At 54.2% G+C, this 22,728-nt stretch overlaps 1 protein-coding gene across 1 annotated transcript in view; it reads right to left on the minus strand.

Moving 5' to 3' along the window:
* Positions 1–22,728, minus strand: part of LOC129133827 (EVI5-like protein) — a 55,558-nt gene that overhangs the window by 13,900 nt on the left and 18,930 nt on the right. Inside the window, 11 exon segments of the mRNA XM_077192357.1 lie at positions 420–527; positions 1,010–1,033; positions 4,457–4,489; positions 6,713–6,766; positions 7,454–7,514; positions 8,448–8,545; positions 11,495–11,584; positions 16,367–16,390; positions 16,392–16,511; positions 19,548–19,673; positions 21,619–21,693. Coding sequence (XP_077048472.1) covers positions 420–527; positions 1,010–1,033; positions 4,457–4,489; positions 6,713–6,766; positions 7,454–7,514; positions 8,448–8,545; positions 11,495–11,584; positions 16,367–16,390; positions 16,392–16,511; positions 19,548–19,673; positions 21,619–21,693 — 813 coding nt within the window.

A 22,728-nucleotide genomic window follows, 5' to 3' on the forward strand; every position in this document is an offset into this window, starting at 1 on the left:
CTCTGTGGCTGAGCTGCAGCGTTGGGGCAGTGATGCAATGGCACACAGTGACAGTGACACACACAGGTGACAATGACACACAGAGGTGACAATGACACACCTGCAGCTCCCTGATGGTGCTCTGTGCCCGCCTCAGGCTCTCTGTGGCTGAGCTGCAGCGTTGGGGCAGTGATGCAATGGCACACAGTGACAGTGACACACACAGGTGACAATGACACACAGAGGTGACAATGACACACCTGCAGCTCCCTGATGGTGCTCTGTGCCCGTCTCAGGCTCTCTGTGGCTGAGCTGCAGCGTTGGGGCAGTGACACACAGTGACAGTGACACACACAGGTGATACAATGACACACACAGGTGACACACAGTGACACACACACAGGTGACACAGGTGACACCCACAGGTGACAATGACACACCTGCAGCTCCCTGATGGTGCTCTGTGCCCGTCTCAGGCTCTCTGTGGCCGAGCTGCAGCGTTGCCGCACCAGCGCCAGCTCCCGCCGGATGACGTCGTTCTCCTCGGCCTCCTGCGCCCAGCGTCACCTGGCCCTGGGACAGAGGGGACAGCAGGGACACCTTGGGGACAATGGGGACACCTTGGGGACATTGGGGACAATGGGGACAGTGTCACCTCCTGCGCCCGTGTCACCTGGCCCTGGGGACAGAGGGGACAGCAGGGACACCTTGGGGACATTGGGGACACCTTGGGGACAGTGTCACCTCCTGCGCCCGTGTCACCTGGCCCTGGGACAGAGGGGACAATGGGGACAGTGTCACCTGGCCCTGGGGACAGAGGGGACAGCAGGGACACCTTGGGGACATTGGGGACAATGGGGACAGAGGGGACACCTTGGGGACACCTTGGGGACAGTGTCACCTCCTGCGCCCGGGTCACCTGGCCCTGGGACAGAGGGGACAATGGGGACAGTGTCACCTGGCCCTGGGACAGAGGGGACATCAGGGACACCTTGGGGACACCTTGGGGACACCTTGGGGACAGTGTCACCTCCTGTGCCCGCGTCACCTGGCCCTGGGGACAGAGGGGACAATGGAGACAGCAGGGACACCTTGGGGACATTGGGGACACCTTGGGGACATTGGGGACACCTTGGGGACACCTTGGGGACACCTTGGGGACATTGGGGACAGTGTCACCTCCTGCGCCCGCATCACCTGGCCCTGGGGACATTGGGGACAATGGGGACATTGGGGACACCTTGGGGACATTGGGGACAGTGTCACGTCCTGTGCCTGTGCCACCTGGCCTTGGTGACATTGGGGACGTTGGGGACAATGGGGACATTGGGGACGCTGTCACCTGCTGCCACCAGGGCTGTGGTGGCACTGGGGGCACAGTGAGTGACACTGGGGACAGGGAGGTGACACTGGAGGTGCCACCAGCCCCGTTTGTCCCCTTCCCCACCCCAAATCCCAAAATTCCCAAATTCCCCCCCAAAATTCCTCAAAATTCACCAGAATTCCCCCAAAATTCCCCCCCCACAAATTCCCTGAATTGCCTCAAAATTTCCCCAAAATTCGAAATTCCCCCCCAATCCCTCAATCCCCCAAAACTTCCCCTGAATTCATCAAAATTCCCCCAAATTTCCCTAAAATTCCAAAAAAATCCCCAAAATTCCCCCAGAATCCTCCAAATCCCCCAAAATTCCATCAAAATTGCCCCAAATTCCCCCAAAATTCAAAATTCCCCTGAATTCACCAGAATTCCCCCCAAATTCCTCAATTTTTCCCAAAATTCCCCATAATTTCCCCTAAAATTTCATCAAAATCCCCAATATTCCCCCAAATCCCCCAACATTCAAAATTCCCCCCAAATTCCCTCAAAATTCACCAAAATTCCCCGAATTTCCCCAAAATTCACCAAAATCTCCCCGAATTTCTCCAAAATTCCCCAAAATCTCCCCGAATTTCCCCAAATTCCATCGAAATTCCCCCAAATTCCCCCAGGGTGCGCGGGAGCCTCAGAGAAACAGAAAAAAAAAGGTGGAAAAAAAAGGCAGAAAAAAGGAAAATCCCCCCAAAAGTGGGGCTGGGGAGGGGAGGGAGGAAAAGGAGGAAAATGGGGAAAAATGGGGAAAAAATGGGGAAAAAATGGGGAAAAAATTGGGGAAATCAAGTGGGAAAATCAGAGAGGAAAATTAGGAAAAAGAAATCGGGAAAATCTGGAAAACAAATCAGTAAAATGGGGAAGAAAATCGGGAAAATCAATTGGGAAAATCGGGAAAATATCAGGAAAATCAATCGGGAAAATCAGGGGGGGAAATTGGGAAAATTGGGGGGAAAATATCAGGAAAATAAATTGGGAAAATCAGGGGGAAAATTGGGGAAAAATAACAGAAAAAATTCGGGGAAAAAATCTGGGAAATCGGGGAAAAAATAGGGGGAAAATTGGGAAAATTGGGGGGGAAAATAGGGAAAATAAATTGGGAAAATAAATCGGGAAAATTGGGAAAAAATTGGGAAAATCAACTGGGAAAATCAGGGAAGAAAATTGGGAAATCTGGGGGGAAAATCAGGAAAATAAATCGGGAAAATCAGGGGGAAAATTGGGGAAAAATAACAGAAAAAAATCGAGGGAAAAATAGGGGGAAAATAGGGAAAATAAATCGGGAAAATTGGGAAAAAATTGGGAAAATCAATTGGGGAAATTGGGGAAATTGGAGAAATAAATCAGGAAAATCAGAGAGGAAAATTAGGAAAAAAAATCGGGAAAATCTGGAAAACAAATCAGTAAAATGGGGAAGAAAATCGGGAAAATATTAGGAAAATCAATTGGGAAAATTGGGGGAAAATTGGGAAAATTGGGGGGAAAATCAGGGAAATAAATTGGGAAAATCAGGGGGAAAATAATGGAAAAAATTGGGGAAAAAATCTGGGAAATTGGGGAAAAATAGGGAAAATTGGGGGGGAAAATAGGGAAAATAAATTGGGAAAATCAATTGGGAAAATCAGGGAAATTGGGAAAATCAATCAGGAAAATTGGGGAAAAAAATCAGGAAAATTGGGGAAAAAATCAGGAAAATTGGGGAAAATTGGGGAAATATTGGGAAAATATCAGGAAAATATTGGGAAAATATCAGGATTATCGAGAAAATATTGGGAAAATCTTGGGAAAATCAGGACAATATTGGGAATACTGGGAAAATATTGGGGGAACATCAGGGAAATGATCAGGAAAATATTGGGAAATGGGGAAAATATTGGGATTATCAGGAAATCTCGGGAAAATTGGGATTATATTGGGATTATATTGGGATTATATCAGGAAAGTGTTGGGAGAATTGGGAAAAAATCCTGAAAATATCGGGAAAATATTGGGATTACAGGGAAAATTGGGAAAATATTTGGATTATATTGGGATTATATTGGGAAAATATCAGGAAAATATTCGGAATATTGGGAATATATTGGGAAAATATTGGGGAAAATATCAGGAAAATATTGGGAAAGTATTGGGATTATTGGGAAAATATTTGGATTATTGGGAAAATATTGGGAAAGCATTGGGAGAACCTTGGGAATATCAGGAAAAATGGGAAAATATCAGGGAAATATCAGGGAAATCAATTGGGAGAATTGAGGGAATTGGGAAAATTGAGGGAATAAACTGGAGGGGGGGAAATTGGGGGAAAAATTGGAAAATAAACTGGAAAAATGGGAAATAAACTGGAAAAAAGGGGAAATAAACTGGAAAAAAGGGGAAATATTGGGAAAATGGGGAAATCAATTGGGAAAATAGCAGAAAAATGGGGAATTCAATAGGGAAATGGGGGAGTTTGGGGTCTATGGGGACGTTTGGGGTCTATGGGGGCAATGGGGGAGTTTGGGGTCTATGGGGGCAATGGGGGAGTTTGGGGTTTATGGGGGAGTTTGGGGTTTATGGGGACGTTTGGGGTCTATGGGGCAATGGGGGAGTTTGGGGTCTATGGGGCAATGGGAGTTTGGGGTCTATGGGGTCTATGGGGACATTTGGGGTCTCTGGGGTCTATGGGGACATTTGGGGTCTATGGGGCAATGAGGGTTTAAGGTCTATGGGGCAATGAGGGTTTGGGGTTTATGGGGTCTATGGGGCCATTTGGGGTCTCTGGGGTCTATGGGGCAATGGGAGTTTGGGGTTTATGGGGTCTATGGGGGAGTTTGGGGTCTATGGGGGAGTTTGGGGTCTATGGGGCCATTTGGGGTCTCTGGGGTCTATGGGGCAATGGGGGTTTAGGGTTTATGGGGTCTGTGGGGCCATTTGGGGTCTCTGGGGTCTCTGGGGTCTCTGGGGCAATGGGGGTTTGGGGTCTCTGGGCTCTATGGGGCCATTTGGGGTCTCTGGGGTCTCTGGGGTCTCTGGGGCAATGGGGGTTTAGGGTTTATGGGCTCTATGGGGCCATTTGGGGTCTCTGGGGTCTCTGGGGTCTCTCCAGATCCCCGCGGGGCCCGGCCGTACCTGGATGAGGCGATCGGCCAGGGCTGCGCTCTCCTGGGGAGGGGACAGAGACAGGGACACGTCAGGGACAGGGACAGGGACAGGGAGACAGAGGGACAGTGGGGACAGAGGGACAGTGACAGTGAGGACAGAGACAGGGACACGTCAGGGACAGGGACAGGGACAGTGACAGTGACAATGACAGAGCCCGATCGGTGACAGTGACAGTGACAAGGACAGTGACAGATCCAGGTGGCAGCAGTGACAGCAGTGGCAGTGCCAGTGCCAGTGCCAGCAGTGACAGCAGTGACAGCAGTGGCAGTGAAAAGGACAGTGCCAGTGACAGTGGCAGCAGTGACAGTGACAGTGACAGATCCAGGTGACAGCAGTGACAGCAGTGGCCGTGCCAGTGGCAGTGCCAGTGACAAGGACAGTGCCAGTGCCAATGCCAGCTGTGGCAGCAGTGACAATGCCAGCAGTGCCAGTGCCAGTGCCAGTGCCAATGACAGCAGTGACAGTGACAGTGACAGCAGTGACAGTGACGGGACAGGGACAGGGACAGTGACAATGACAGCAGGGACAGTGACAGCAGTGACAATGACAGTGCCAGCAGTGCCAGTGACAATGCCAGTGCCAGTGACAATGACAATGCCAGCAGTGCCAGCAGTGCCAGTGACAATGACAGTGCCAGTGCCAGTGACAATGACAGTGCCAGTGCCAGTGCCAGTGACAATGACAGTGCCAGCAGTGACAGTGCCAGTGCCAGTGACAATGACAATGCCAGCAGTGCCAGTGCCAGCAGTGACAATGACAGTGCCAGTGACAATGACAATGCCAGCAGTGACAATGACAGTGCCAGCAGTGACAATGACAGTGCCAGTGACAATGACAATGCCAGCAGTGGCAGCAGTGGCAGTGACAGATCCAGGTGACAGTGACAGTGACAATGCCAGCAGTGCCAGCAGTGCCAGCAGTGCCAGCGACAGTGCCAGCAGTGGCAGTGACAGATCCAGGTGACAGTGACAGTGACAGTGACAATGACAATGCCAGCAGTGCCAGCAGTGCCAGCAGTGACAATGACAGTGCCAGTGACAATGACAGTGCCAGCAGTGACAGTGGCAGCAGTGACAGTGCCAGCAGTGGCAGCAGTGGCAGTGACAGATCCAGGTGACAGTGACAGTGACAATGCCAGCAGTGCCAGCAGTGCCAGCAGTGACAATGACAGTGCCAGCAGTGGCAGTGACAGATCCAGGTGACAGTGGCAGTGACAATGCCAGCAGTGCCAGCAGTGCCAGCAGTGACAATGACAGTGCCAGCAGTGGCAGTGACAGATCCAGGTGACAGTGACAGTGACAATGCCAGCAGTGCCAGCAGTGGCAGTGGCAGTGACAATGACAATGCCAGCAGTGGCAGCAGTGCCAGTGACAGTGACAGTGACAATGCCAGTGCCAGCAGTGGCAGCAGTGGCAGTGCCAGTGGCAGTGGCAGTGACAATGACAATGCCAGCAGTGGCAGCAGTGCCAGTGACAGATCCAGGTGACAGTGCCAATGACAATGCCAGCAGTGGCAGCAGTGGCAGCAGTGGCAGCAGTGGCAGTGACAGATCCAGGTGACAATGCCAGCAGTGCCAGCAGTGCCAGCAGTGCCAGCGCCATCCCGAGCCCTCCCCACACTCTGGGATTCCCCAATTCCCGCGGATTTGGGACCGTTTGGGTGGGGATGAGGCCCCGTGGGTGGGGCCAAACAGGGGCGGGGCCAAACGGGGGCGGGGTCAAGTGGGGCGGGGCCAAACGGGGGCGGGGCCAAACAGGGGCGGGGCCACCTCAAAATGGCCGCGGGGCTGGGGCCATGAACGATTTTAGGGTTTTCTATGGGGTTTTCTATGGGGTTTTTGGGGTGGTTCTGGGGTTCCATGCAGTGTTTGGGGTTTGAGGTTTTTTTTCTCTGGGTTTTTGGGGTGTTTCTTTTGGGTTCCATGCAGTGTTTTGGGGATTTTGGGGTGTTTTTTAGGTTTTTTGGCTTCCATGCAATGTTTTGGGGTTTTGGGGGGGATTTTGGGGTTCCATGCAGTGTTTTGGGGTTTTTGGGGTTTTTTTTCTGGGTTTTTTGGGTGTTTCTTGGGGGGTATTTGGGTTCCATGCAGTGTTCTGGGATTTTGGGGTTTTTGGGGGACATTTGGGTTCCATGCTGTGCTTTGGGTTTGTTTTGGGGATTTTGGTGTTTTTTGGGTTCCATGTGGTGTTTTAGGGTTTTTTGGGAGGTTTTTGGGGTGCTCACCTTCTCCAGGGTCTCGATGCGCTGCTTGAGCAGGCGATTCTCAGAGCGGAGCCGCTGAGGGGACACGGAGGGGACAATGAGGGGACAATGAGGGGACAATGAGTGGTGATCCAGGTGTCCCCATGTCCCCCAGCTGTCCCCAGGGATGTCCCCAGGTACCTCCTAGGGGTCCCCAGGTGTCCCTGCAGTGCCCCCAGGGATGTCCCAAGGTGTGCTCAGGTGTCTTTGCAGTGTCCCTGCAGTGTCCCCAGGGAAGTCCCCAGATGTCCCTGCAGTGTCCCTCAGGTGTCCCCAGGTGTCCTTGCAGTGTCCCCAGGGAAGTCTCCATGTGCCCCGGGTGTCCCCAGGGATGTTCCCAACACGTCCCTGGGTGTCCCTGCAGTGTCCCTCAGGTGTGTTCAGGTGTCCCCATGTGTCCCTGCAGTGTCCTTGCAGTGTCCCCATGTCCCTGCAGTATCCCCAGGTGTCCCCGGTTGTCCCCAGGGATGTCCCCAATGTGTCCCTGCAGTGTCCCCGGGTGTGTTCAGGTGTCCCTGCAGTGTCCCCAGGTGTCCCTGCAGTGTCCCCAGGGATGTCCCTCAGGTGTCCCTGCAGTGTGTTCAGGTGTCCCCAGGTGTCCCTGCAGTGTCCCTGCAGTGTCCCCAGGTGTCCCTGCAGTGTCCCTCAGCTGTCCCTGCAGTGTCCCCAGGTGTCCCCAGGGATGTCCCCCAGGTGTCCCCGCAGTGTCCCCAGCTGGGTCACCTTGATCTCGATCTGCTCCTCCATCTCTTTGCTCTTGAGGGCGGCGTATTCCTTCTCCAGCCTGGGGACACACGGACAGCTGGGGACAGGGGGACAGGGACAGGGGGACACAGGGACAGAGGGACACAGGGACAGAGGGACAGGGGGACAGGGACAGAGGGACAGGGACAGAGGGACAGGGACGGGGACAGCTGGGGACAGCTGGGGACAGCTGGGGACAGGGACAGGGACAGAGGGACAGGGACAGGGACAGGGGGACAGAGGGACAGAGGGACAGGGACAGAGGGACAGGGACAGGGACACAGGGACAGGGACAGGGACAAGGACAGGGACAGGGACAGGGACAGGGACACAGGGACACAGGGACAGGGACAGGGGGACAGGGACAGGGTGGGGACAGAGGGGACAAGGACAGATTGGGGAAAGGGACAGGGTTGGGGACACAAGGACAGGGATGGGGACAGAGGGACAGGGACAGAGGGGACACAGGGACAGGGATGGGGACAGAGGGGACACAAGGGAGAGGGGACACAAGGACACAGGGACAGGGATGGGGACAAGGACACAGGGCCAGGGATGGGGACACAGGGACAGGGACACAGGGGACAAGGACAAGGATACAGGGACAGGGATGGGGACAGGGACACAGGGACAGGGATGGGGACACAAGGACACAGGGACAGGGATGGAAACAGAGGGACAGGGACAGAGGGGACACAGGGACACAGGGCCAGAGGGGACAAGGAGAAGGACACAGGGACAGGGTTGGGGACACAGGGACACAGGGCCAGGGATGGGGACAGGGATGGACACAGGGACGCGGGGCCAGGGACAGACACAGGGACGGACACAGAGACAGGGACAGAGGGGACAAGGACACAGGGACGCAGGGCCAGGGACAGACACAGGGACACAGGGACAGGGATGGGGACACAGGGACAGGGATGGGGCCAGGGACAGACCCAGGGACGCGGGGCCAGAGGTGTCCCCTGACCTCTTCATCTTGCGGGGGTTGTATTTGACCTGGCAGGCGCGCAGGATCAGCTTGTCCGGGCACGAGTCGAACTGGTGAGGGATCACCTTCTGGAAATACTGCCAGAAACGGGGAATTCACAGCAAAAATGGGCCATGAGCACCAGAAACGGGGAAATTTATACCAAAAATGGGCAATGAGCACCAAAAATGGGGAAATTTATACCAAAAATGGGCAATGAACACCAGAAACGGGGAATTCACAGCAAAAACGGGCAATGAGCACCAGAAACGGGGAAATTTATACCAAAAATGGGCAATGAACACCAGAAACGGGGAATTCACACCAAAAATGGGCAATGAACACCAGAAACGGGGAATTCACAGCAAAAACGGGCCGTGAGCACCAAAAATGGGGAAATTTATACCAAAAATGGGCAATGAACACCAGAAATGGGGAATTTACACCAAACACGGGCTGTGAGCACCAGAAATGGGGAATTTACACCAAACACGGGCCGTGAGCACCAGAAACGGGGAAATTCACCCAAAAACGGGGAATTTACAGCAAACACGGGCCATGAGCACCAGAAACGGGGAATCTACACCAAAAACGGGCCATGAACACCAAAAACAGGGAATTTACACCCAAACACGGGCCATGAGCACCAGAAACAGGGGAATTTATACCAAAAACGGGCAATGAACACCAAAAATGGGGAAATTCACACCAAAAATGGGCAATTCACCCAGAAATGGGGAATTCACACCAAAAACGGGCCGTGAACACCAAAAACGGGCAATGAACACCAGAAACGGGGAATTCACACCAAAAATGGGGAATTTATACCAAAAATGGGCCATGAAGACCAAAAATGGGCAATTCACCCAGAAACGGGGAATGCACCCAAAAACGGGCAATTCACACCAAAAATGGGCAATTCACCCAGAAACGGGGGAATTCACCCAAAAACAGGCAATTCAGACCAAAAATGGGCAATTCACACCAAAAACGGGGAATTCACCCAAAACCAGGCCATGAACACCAAAAACGGGCAATGAACACCAAAAATGGGGGAATTCACACCAAAAACGGGGAAATTCAGACCAAAAATGGGGAATTCAGACCAAAAATGGGGAATTCACACCAAAAACGGGGAATGAACACCAAAAATGGGGAATTCACACCAAAAATGGGCAATTCACCCAGAAACGGGGAATTCAGACCAAAAATGGGCAATTCAGACCAAAAATGGGCAATTCACACCAAAAACGGGGGAATTCACCCAAAACCAGGCCATGAACACCAAAAACGGGCAATGAACACCAAAAATGGGGGAATTCACACCAAAAACGGGGAATGCACCCAAACACGGGCCATGAGCACCAGAAACGGGGAATGAACACCAAAAACGGGCCAGGAACACCAAAAACAGGGAATTCAGCCCAAATTGGGGGAAAAACCACACAAGACAGGGAAAACCAACCCCAAATGGGGGAAAACCAGGGCAAAACGGGGATGAACTCACCAAACCCACCCCAAATCCACCCAAATCCCACCCCATTGACCAAACCCACCCCAAATCCACCCAAATCCCACCCCATTGACCAAATCCACCCCAAATCCACCCCAAATCCACCCCAAATCCACCCAAATCCCACCCCATTGACCAAACCCACCCCAAATCCACCCCAAATCCACCCCAAATCCACCCAAATCCCACCCCATTGACCAAATCCACCCCAAATCCACCCCAAATCCCATCCCATTGGCCAAACCCACCCCAAATCCACCCCAAATCCCACCCCATTGACCAAATCCACCCCAAACCCACTGCAAACTCAATCCCATTGATCAAACTCACCTCAAAACTCATCCTAAACCCCATCCATTGACCAAACCCACCCCAAATCCACCCTAAATCCCACCCCAAATCCCATCCCATTGACCAAACCCATCTCATTGGCCAAACCCACCCCAAAACTCATCCCACTGACCAAGCCCTCCCCACTGACCAAAGCCACCCTGATCCCACCCCATTGACCAACCCTACCCTAACCCCACCCCAAACCCACCCCAGTGACCCCAAACCCACCCCAGTGACCCCAAACCCACCCCAAACCCACCCCAATGACCAAACCCACCCCACTGACCCCAAACCCACCCCAATGACCAAACCCACCTCAAACCCACCCAAGGCCACCAAGCCCAGCCCATCCCAACCCCACCCCACTGACCCCAACCCCACCCCATTGACCAAACCTGCCCCAAACCCATCCCAACCCCACCCCATTGACCAAACCTGCCCCATGGCCACCCCACTGACCAAACCTGCCCCGACCCCACCCCACTGACCAAACCCACCCTAAACCCACCCTAAACCCACCCCATTGACCAAACCTACCCCGACCCCACCCCACTGACCAAACCCACCCTAAACCCACCCTAAACCCACCCCATTGACCAAACCTACCCCGACCCCACCCCACTGACCAAACCCACCCTAAACCCACCCTAAACCCACCCCATTGACCAAACCCATCCCAAACCCACCCCATTGACCAAACCTGCCCCATGGCCACCCCACTGATCAAGGCCACCCCAACCCCACCCCAATGACCAAACCAGCCCCATGGCCACCCCATTGACCAAACCCACCCCAAACCCACCCCAAACCCACCCCACTGACCAAACCAGCCCCATGGCCACCCCATTGACCAAACCCACCCCAAACCCACCCCATTGACCAAACCTGCCCCATGGCCACCCCACTGACCAAGGCCACTCCATACACACCCCACTGACCAAACCCACCCCAAACCCATCCCAACCCCACCCCATTGACCAACCCCACCCCAAGGCCACCCCATTGACCAAACCCACCCCAAACCCACCCCACTGACCAACCCCACCCCAAGGCCACCCCACTGACCAAGGCCACTCCATACACACCCCACTGACCAACCCCACCCCAAAACCCACCCCATTGACCAACCCACCCCAACCCCACCCCAAGGCCACCCCACTGACCAAGGCCCCCCAGGGTCCCCCCGTTGCGGGGTCGGTACCTGGGACATGCCCTCCATGTCCAGCTGCACCAGCTCGGCCTGGTTGAACTGCAGCAGGGCCATCCCCACGCGGAACACGATCTCCAGACCCTGCCACCAGCCCCACACACGCTCAGCGAGGCCACCACGGGGACACCATGGTCACCAAGGGACACCACGGGACACCATGGGGACACCCCATCCCTGCCACCAGCCCCACACACGCTCAGCGAGGCCACCACGGGGACACCATGGTCACCACGGGACACCATGGTCACCTCAGGGCCACCCTGAGTCACTGGGGCCATCCCATCCCTGCCACCAGCCCCACAGCCGGTCAGCGAGGCCACCACGGGGACACCATGGTCACCAAGGGACACCATGGTCACCATGGGGACACCCCATCCCTGCCACCAGCCCCACACACGCTCAGCGAGGCCACCACAGGGACACCACGGTCACCAAGGGACACCATGGTCACCATGGGGACACCCCATCCCTGCCACCACCACCACACACGGTCAGCGAGGCCACCACGGGGACACCACGGTCACCACGGGGCCACCACGGCCACCATGGTCACCACGGGACACCATGGTCACCTCAGGGCCACCCTGAGTCACTGGGGCCACCCCATCCCTGCCACCAGCCCCACAGCCGGTCAGCGAGGCCACCACGGGGACACCATGGTCACCATGGGACCACCATGGCCACCACGGGACACCATGGCCACCACAGGGCCACCATGGTCGCCATGGGACCACCACGGTCACCACGGGACACCATGGCCACCATGGGACCACCCTGAGTCATTGGGGCCACCCCACCCCTGCCACCACCACCACACCCGGTCAGCGTGGCCACCACGGGGCCACCATGGTCACCCTGGGGCCACCCTGGGTCACTGGGGCCACCCCACCCCTGCCACCACCACCATACCCGGTCAGCGAGGCCACCATGGCCACCCTGGGGCCACCTTGGTCACCCCAGGGCCACCCCACCCCTGCCACCACCCCACCTGGTCAGTGTGGCCATCAGGGCCACCTCGGGGCCACCTTGGTCACCCTTGGGCCACCTTGGGTCACTGGGGCCACCAGATCCCTGCCACCACCCCCACACCCGGTCAGCGTGGCCACCACAGGGACACCATGGCCACCATGGTCACCACGGGACATCATGGTCACCTCAGGGCCACCCTGAGTCACTGGGGCCACCCCACCCCTGCCACCACCCCCACACCCGGTCAGCGCGGCCACCATGGGGACACCACGGCCACCTTGGGTCATCCCTGGGTCACCGCGGCCACCATGGTCACCCCAGGGCCACCCTGAGTCATTGGGGCCACCACACCCCTGCCACCACCACACCCGGTCAGCGAGGCCACCACGGGGACACCATGGTCACCTCAGGGCCACCCCGGGTCATCGGGGCCACCCCACCCCTGCCACCACCCCACCCGGTCAGCATGGCCACCCTGGCCACCCTGGGGCCACCTTGGTCACCCCAGGGCCACTCCACTCCTGCCACCACCCCACCCAGTCAGTGCGGCCATCAGGGCCACCATGGGGCCACCATGGTCACCTCAGGGCCACCCTGGGTCATTGGGGCCACCCCATCCCTGCCACCACCACCACACCTGGTCAGCATGGCCACCATGGGGACACCATGGCCACCACAGGGCCACCCTGGGTCACTGGGGCCACCCCATCCCTGCCACCACCACACCCGGTCAGCGAGGCCACCATGGCCACCACGGGGCCACCTTGGTCACCCCAGGGCCACCCCACCCCTGCCACCACCCCACCTGGTCAGGGTGGCCACCATGGCCACCACGGGGCCACCACGGGGCCACCGTGGCCACCCCAGGGCCACCTTGGGTCATCCCTGGGTCACCATGGCCACCACGGGGCCACCTTGGGTCATTGGGGCCACCCCACCCCTGTGACGGCCCCACCTGGTCACTGTGGCCATCATGGCCACCACAGCCACCACGGGGCCACCTTGGGTCATCGGGGCCACCCGGGGTCATCGGGGCCACCCCACATCCACGCCAGGGCCACCTTGGGTCACCCCTGGGTCACCATGGCCACTCCAGAGCCACCTCTGGTCACCGGGGTCACCCTGTGGCCATGCCAGGGCTGCTCTGGGTCATCCCAGATGACCACGGCCACCCTGGGGCCACCTCAGAGCATCCCGGGGTCACCCCAAGGCCACCCTGGGGCCACCTCAGATCATCCCAGGTCACCACAGCCACCCCAAGGCCACCCTGGGGCCACCTCAGATCATCCAGGGTCACCGGGGCCACCCCAAGGCCACCCTGGGGCCACCTTGGGTCAGGCAATGGCACCAGAGCCATTCCCAGGCCACCGGGGGGGATTGGTCCCACCCCAAATTCTGAGGGATTTGGTCAAACCCAAACCCAATTTTGAGGAGTTTGATCCACCCCAAACTCGTTTTTGAGGGACTTCATCAAACCAAGCCCATTTTGGGGGATTTGATCCACCTGAAATTCATTTTTGAGGGTTTTGGTTCCACCCCAAAACCATTTCTGAGGGATTTGGTCAAACCCAAACCCATTTTTGAGGAGTTTGATCCACCTGAAACCCATTCTTGAGGGATTTGGTTCCACCCCAAAACCATTTCTGAGGGATTTGGTCAAAACCCAAACCCATTTTTGTGGAGTTTGATCCACCTGAAACCCATTCTTGAGGGATTTGGTTCCACCCCAAAACCATTTCTGAGGGATTTGGTCAAAACCCAAACCCATTCTTGAGGGACTTCACCAAACCAAACCCATTCTTGAGGGACTTGGTCAAACCCAAACCCATTTTTGAGGGATTTGATCCACCCCAAACTCATTCTTGAAGGACTTCACCAAACCAAAGCCATTCTTGAGGGACTTGGTCAAACCCAAACCCTTTTGTGAGGGATTTGGTTCCACCCCAAACTCATTTTTGAGGGATTTGGTGAAACCCAAAACCATTTCTGAGGGACTTGGTCAAACCCAAACCCATTTTTGAGGGGTTTGATCCACCCCAAACCCATTCTTGAGGGACTTGGTCAAACCCAAACCATTTGTGAGGGATTTGGTTCCACCCCAAACCCATTTTGAGTGATTTGGTCAAACCCAACCCTTTTTGAGGAGTTTGATCCACCTGAAACTCATTCTGAGGGATTTGGTTCCACCCAAACCCACTCTTGAGGGATTGGTCAAACCCAAACCCATTTTGAGGAGTTTGACCCAAACTCATTTGTGAGGGACTTCATCAAACCAAGCCCATTTTTGGGGGATTTGGTTCCACCTGAAATTCATTTTTGAGGGATTTGGTTCCACTGCAAAACCATTTCTGAGGGATTTGGTCAAACCCAAACCATTTTTGAGGGATTTGATCCACCCCAAACTCATTCTTGAGGGACTTGGTCAAACCCAAACCCATTTTTGAAGGATTTGATCCACCCCAAACTCGTTTTTGAGGGATTTCTTCCACCCCAATCTCATTCTTGAGGGACTTCATCAATCCAAACCATTTTGATGGGTTTGATCCACCCCAAACCCATTTTTTTATTATTTAGTCAAACCCAACCCATTTTTGAGGGATTTGGTCAAACCCAAACCCATTTTGAGGAGTTTGATCCAACCCAAACCCATTCTTGAGGGACACCATCAAACCAAACCCATTCTTGATGGGTTGGATCCACCCCAAACCCATTTTTGGGGGATTTGATCCACCCCAAACCCATTTTTAGTGATTTGGACAACCCCAATCCATTTTTTACTGATTCAGTCCAACCCCAACCCATTTTTTTGGGATTCAGTCCAACCCCAACCCATTTTTTTGGGATTTTCTCCCCCCCCCAGCCCCAGTTGGGTGGAAGGGGCAGGTCTGGGGTACCTCGTACATGAAGATGTCGAAGCCGCGCGTGGCCACGGGCAGGGGGAAGGTGGTGAGGAAGAGGGTGAGGAACACCCCAAATTCTGAGGGATTTGGTCAAACCCCAAATTCTGAGGGATTTGCTCAAACCCAAACCCATTTTTGAAGGATTTGATCCACCCCAATCTCATTCTTGAAGGACTTCACCAAACCAAAGCCATTTCTTGAGGGACTTGGTCAAACCCAAACCATTTTGTGTGGGATTTGGTTCCACCCCAAACCCATTCTTGAGGGATTGGTGAAACCCAAACCCATCTTTGAGTGATTTGGTTCCACCCCAAACTCATTTTTGAGGGACTTGGTGAAACCCAAACCCATTCTTGAGGGATTTGATCCAACCCAAACCCATTCTTGAGGGACTTCATCAATCCAAACCCATTCTTGAGGGATTTGGTTCCACCCCAAAACCATTTCTGAGGGATTTGGTCAAACTCAAAGTCATTTCTGAGGGATTTGGTCAAACCCAAACCCATTTTTGAGGAGTTTGATCCAACCCAAACCCATTCTTGAGGGACACCATCAAACCAAACCCATTCTTGATGGGTTGGATCCACCCAAACCCATTTTTGGGGGATTTGGTCAAACCCAAACCCATTTTTGAGGGGTTTGATCCACCCCAAACCCATTCTTGAGGGACTTCATCAAACCAAACCCATTTTAAGAGTTTGATCCACCCCAAACTCGTTTTTGAGAGACTTGGTCAAACCCAACCCATTTTTGAGGAGTTTGATCCACCCCAAACCATTTTTTACTGATTCAGTCCAACCCCAAACCCATTTTTTTTGTGATTTGGTCCAACCCCAACCCATTTTTTTGGGATTCAGTCCAACCCCAACCCATTTTTTACTGATTCAGCCAACCCCAACCCATTTTTTTGGGATTCAGCCCAACCCCAACCCATTTTTTGGGATTTTTCCTCCCCCCAGCCCCAGTTTTGGTGGAAGGGGCGGCTCTGGGGTACCTCGTACATGAAGATGTCGAAGACAGCGCGTGGCCACGGGCAGGGGGAAGGTGGTGAGGAAGAGGGTGAGGAACCAGGAGGAGGCGTACATGGAGGTGAGGAAGCTCTGGGAGCGGAAATGCACGTTCAGCTCCGGCAGCTGCTCCTGGGGACAACGGCTGCGGTCGGGGCGGATTCGGGGGGAAAACAACGGGAATTGGGAGGGGGGAATGGGAATTGGGGCTCAGAAAAATGAAAATGGGGGAGAAAAGGGGAATTTGGGGGGGGAAAGGGGAATTGGGGGAGAGAAATGGGGAATTGGGGGGAAAATGGGAATTATGGGGGAAAGGGGAATTGGGGGAGGGAAATGGGAATTGGGGGAGAAAAATGGGATTCGGGGGGAAAACGGGATTGGGAGGGGGGAAATGGGGAATGGGGGGGAAAATGGGAATTGGGGGAGAAAAATGGGAATGGAGGAGAAAAATGGGGAATTGGTGGGGGAAAAAGGGAATTGGGGGAGAGAAACGGGAATTGGGGGTCAGACAAAAATGGGAATTTGGGGTTGGACAAAAATGGGAATTTGGGGTTGGATTTGGGGAGAAAAACAGGAATTGGGGAGAAAAACGGGAATTGGGGGAGAGAAATGGGAATTGGGGGGGGAAGTGGGAATTGGGGAGAAAAACAGGAATTGGGGGTCAGACAAAATTGGGAATTTGGGGTTGGATTTGGGGAGAAAAATGGGAATTGGGGGGGAAAATGGGAATTGGGGGGGGAAGGGGAATTGGGGGGGAATGGGAATTGGGGGGAAAAACAGGGAATTGGAGGAGAAAAACAGGAATTGGGGGTCAGACAAAATTGGGATTTTGGGGTTGGATTTGGGGAGAAAAATGGGAATTGGGGGGGAAAAATGGGGGAATTGGGGGGAAAATGGGAATTGGGGGAGGGAAATGGGAATGGGGGGGGAAAAACGGGAATTTGGGGTTGGACAAAATTGGGAATTTGGGGTGGGATTTGGGGAGAAAAATGAGAATTAGGGGGAAAAATGGGAATTGGGGGAGAAAAAGGGGAATTGGGGGAGAAAAATGGGATTTGGGGGAAAAATGGGAATTGGAGAGAAAAACAGGAATTGGGGGGGAAAAGGGGAATTGGGGGAAAATGGGAATTGGGGGAGAGAAATGGGAATTGGGGGGGAAAAACGGGAATTTGGGGGGGGGGAAATGGGAATTGGGGGGGAGAAATGGGAATTGGGGGGGGAAAAACGGGAATTGGGGGGGGAAGTGGGATTTGGGGAGAAAAATGGGAATTGGGGAGAAAAACGGGAATTGGGGGTCAGACAAAATTGGGAATTTGGGGTTGGATTTGGGGAGAAAAATGGGAATTGGGGGGGGAAAATGGGAATTGGGGGGAAAAATGGGGAATTGGGGAGAAAAACAGGAATTGGGGGTCAGGCAACAACAGGAATTTCAGGTTGGACAAAAATGGGAATTTGGGGTTGGATTTGGGGAGAAAAATGGGAATTGGGGGGGACAAATGGGAATTGGGGGGGGAAAGTGGGAATTGGGGGGGGGAAATGGGAATTGGGGGGGGGAAATGGGAATTGGGGGGGGAAAAGGGGAATTGGGGGGGAAAAACGGGAATTTGGGGGGGGAAATGGGAATTGGGGGAGGGAAATGGGAATTGGGGGGAAAAGTGGGAATTGGGGGTCAGACAAAAACAGGAATTTGGGGTTGGACAAAAACAGGAATTTGGGGTTGGATTTGGGGAGAAAAATGGGAATTGGGGGGAAAAGGGGAATTGGGGGTCAGACAAAAACAGGAATTTCAGGTTGGACAAAAATGGGAATTTGGGGTTGGATTTGGGGAGAAAAATGGGAACTTGGGGCCAGATAAAAACAGGAATTCAGGGCTGGATTTGGGGAGAAAAATGGGAATTTGGGGTTGGATTTGGGGAGAAGAACGGGAATTTGGGGTCAGACAAAAATGGGGAATTCAGGGTCAGATTTGGGGAGAAAAACGGGAATTCAGGGTCAGGTAAAAACAGGAATTTGGGGTTGGATTTGGGGAGAAAAATGGGAATTTGAGGTCAGACAAAAATGGGAATTTGGGGTCCGACAAAAATGGGAATTCAGGGTTGGACAAAAACCGGAATTTGGGGTTGGATTTGGGGAGAAAAAAGGGAATTTGGGGTCAGACAAAAAGGGGAATTTGGGGTTGGATTTGGGGATAAAAATTGGAATTTGGGGTTGGTTTTGGAGACAAAAATGGGAATTTGGGGTCGGACAAAAAAGGGAATTTGGAGTCCGACAAAAATGGGAATTTAGGGTCGAACAAAAACCGGAATTCAGGGTCGGACAAAAACCGGAATTTGGGGTTGGATTTGGGGAGAAAAAGAGGAATTTGGGGTCACACAAAAACAGGAATTTGGGGTCGGACAAAAACAGGAATTTGGGGCCCGACAAAAATGGGAATTTGGGGTTGGATTTGGGGATAAAAACTGGAATCTGGGGTTGGATTTGGGGACAAAAATGGGAATTTGGGGTCGGACAAAAATGGGAATTCGGGGTCGGACAAAAATGGGAATTTGGGGTCGGACAAAAAAGGGAATTTGGGGTCGGACAAAAAAGGGAATTTGGGGTCAGACAAAAATGGGAATTCAGGGTTGGACAAAAACGGGAATTTGGGGTTGGGTTTGGGGAGAAAAAGAGGAATTTGGGGTCAGATAAAAATGGGAATTTGGGGTTGGACAAAAATGGGAATTTGGGGTTGGATTTGGGGAGAAAAACAGGAATTGGGAGAGAAAAACGGGAATTGGGAGTCACACAAAAACAGGAATTTGGGGTCGGACAAAAACAGGAATTTGGGGCCTGACAAAAATGGGAATTTGGGGTTGGATTTGGGGATAAAAACTGGAATCTGGGGTTGGATTTGGGGACAAAAATGGGAATTCGGGGTCGGACAAAAATGGGAATTTGGGGTCGGACAAAAATGGGAATTTGGGGTCCAACAAAAATGGGAATTTGGGGTCAGACAAAAATGGGAATTTGGGGTCAGACAAAAATGGGAATTCAGGGTTGGACAAAAACGGGAATTTGGGATGTGGACACGGGGACAAGGGTGGGAATTTGGGATGTGGACACGGGGACAAGGGTGGGAATTTGGGATGTGGACACGGGGACAAGGGTGTGAATTGGGGCTGTCCCCACCTGCAGCAGGAACTCGAACTGGTAAATGCAGAGCCCCAGCTCGGCCATGCTGGGCTTGAAGAGCTCCCGCAGGCGATACTCCTGCATCAGGCGCACGAAGACGCTGAACGCCTCCTCCTCCGGCATCTGCGGCCGGGAAAAACACGGGATTCCCAGGAAAAATGGGAATTCCCATCAGAACCACGGGAATTGCCAGCAGAATCACGGGAATTCCCATCAGAATCACGGGAATTTCCAGCAAAATCCCAGGAATTCCCGTCAAAATCCCTGGAGTTTCCAGCAAACCCCACTAAATTCCCATCAGAATTCCCATCAAACGCTGAACGCCTCCCCCTCGGCATCTGCGGCGGGAACAGCACGGGAATTCCCATCAGAATCCTGGGAATTCCCAGCAGAATCCTGGAATTCCCATCACAACTCCCACATTTCCCATGGAATTGATGGAATTCCCCTCAAAATCCTGGAATTCCCATGGAACACTGAACGCCTCCTCCTCCGGCATCTGGGGGGGAACAGCCCGAGATTCCCAGGAAAAATGGGAATTCCCATCAAAATCCCTGGAGTTCCCAGCAGAATCACGGGAATTCCCAGCAAACCCCACTAAATTCCCATCAGAATTCCCATGGAACGCTGAACGCCTCCCCCTCGGCATCTGGTGGGAAAAGCCTGGAATTCCCAAAAAAAAATCCCAGGAATTCCCATCAAAATCCCCAAATTCCCATCAAAATCCTGGAATTCCCATCAAAACCCCCATAATTCCCCTGGAACTGATGGAATTCCCATGGAACGCTGAACACCTCCTCCTCTGGCATCTGCGGCCGAGAAAAACCCGGGAATTCCCATCAGAATCACGGAATTCCCATCAGAATCACGGAATTCCCATCAAAATCATGGGAATTCCCGTCAGAATCCTGGAATTCCCAGCAGAATCCCCGGAATTTCCAGCAGAATCCTGGAATTCCCATCAGAATCCTGGAATTCCCGTCAGAATCCTGGAATTCCCATCAGAATCACGGAAATTTCCAGCAGAATCCTGGAATTCCCATCAGAATCCTGGAATTCCCGTCAGAATCCTGGAATTCCCATCAAAATCATGGGAATTCCCATCAGAATCCTGGAATTTCCAGCAGAATCACGGGAATTTCCAGCAGAATCCCAGGAATTCCCAGCAAACCCCACTAAATTCCCATCAGAATTCCCACCAAACGCTGAACGCCTCCTCCTCCGGCATCTGCGGCGGGAACAGCACGGGAGGCCCAGGAAAAATGGGAATTCCCATCAGAATCCCAGGAATTCCCATCAAAATCCCAGGAATTCCCAGCAAAACCCACTAAATTCCCATCAGAATTCACATCAAACACTGAACGCCTCCCCATCGGCATCTGAATCCAAAAAAATCCTGGGAGTTCCCATCAGAATCACGGAATTCCCAGCAGAATCCCTGGAATTCCCAGCAAAACCTCAGAATTCCCACCAAACGCTGAACGCCTCCTCCTCCGGCATCTGCGGGGAACAGCCTGGGATGCCCAGGAAAAAATCCTGGGAATTCCCATCAGAATCATGGAATTCCCATCAAAATCCCTGGAATTCCCAAAAAAAACCCTGGAATTCCCACAGAATCCCCAGAATTCCCAAAAAGTCTCCGGAATTCTCACAAAACCCCCGGAATTCCCACAGAATCCCCGGAATTCCCACAGAATCCCTGGAATTCCCACAAAATCCCCAGAATTCCCAAAAAACCCCTGGAATTCCCCCAGAAAGCCCTGGAATTCCCCCAGAATCCCCACAGAATCCCCAGAATTCCCAAAAAACCTCTCAGAATTCCCACAGAATCCCAGAATTCCCACCCAAAACCCCTGGAATTCCCACAGAACCCCTGGAATTCCCAAAAAATCCCCAGAATTCCCACAAAACCCCCAGAATTCCCCCAGATTCCCTGGAATTCCCCCAGAATCCTGGAATTCCCATCTAAAACCCCCAGAATTCCCACAGAATCCCCGGAATTCCCACAAAACCTCTCAGAATTCCCACAAAACCCCCAGAATTCCCAAAAAACCCCTGGAATTCCCACCTGCATGAGCAGCAGTCCCACGATGAAGGCGCTGCCCTGGCAGTAACCGACCTCACGATCCACCAGGGAATAGGCCTGGAAAATGGCCCCAGGGTCACCTCGGGGACACCCCGGGGACACCTCGGGGACACATCGGGGACATCTCGGGGACACCCCGGGGACACCTCGGGGACACCTCGGGGACACCTTGGGGACACCTCGGGGACACCTCGGGGGGACCTCGGGGACACATCGGGGACACCTCGGGGACACCCCGGGGACACCTCGGGGACACCTCGGGGACATCTTGGGGGGACACATCGGGGACACATCGAGGACACATCGGGGACACATCGGGGACACCTCAGGGACACCTCGGGGACACATTGGGGACACCTCAGGGACACATCGGGGACACCTCGGGGACACCTCGGGGACACCTCGGGGACACATCAGGGACATCTCGGGGACACCTCGGGGACACCTCGGGGACACCTCGGGGACACCTCGGGGGGACCTCAGGGACACCTCAGGGACACATCGGGGACACCTTGGGGACACCTTGGGAAACCTCGGGGACACCTCGGGGACACCTCGGGGACACCCCGGGGACACCTCGGGGACACCTCGGGGACACCTCGGGGACAGCTCGGGGGGACCTCAGGGACACCTCAGGGACACATCGGGGACACCTCGGGGACACCCCGGGGACACCTCGGGGACACCTCGGGGACACCTCGGGGACACCCCGGGGACACCTCGGGGACACCTCGGGGACACATCGGGGACACCTCGGGGACACCTCGGGGACACATCGGGGACACATCGGGGACATCTCAGGGTCACCTCGGGGACACCTCAGGGACACCTCGGGGACACCTCAGGGACACCTCGGGGACACCTCGGGGACACCTTGGGGACACATCGGGGACACCTCAGGGACACCCCAGGGACACATCGGGGACACCTCAGGGACACCTCAGGGACACCTCGGGGACACCTCGGGGACACCCCGGGGACACCTCAGGGACACCTCGGGGGGACCTCAGGGACACCTCGGGGACACCACGGGGACACCCCGGGGACACCTCGGGGACACCTCGGGGACACCTCAGGGACACCTCGGGGGGA

This window comes from Agelaius phoeniceus, chromosome 32 (genome assembly GCF_051311805.1).
Source record: "Agelaius phoeniceus isolate bAgePho1 chromosome 32, bAgePho1.hap1, whole genome shotgun sequence".
NCBI lineage: Eukaryota > Metazoa > Chordata > Aves > Passeriformes > Icteridae > Agelaius > Agelaius phoeniceus.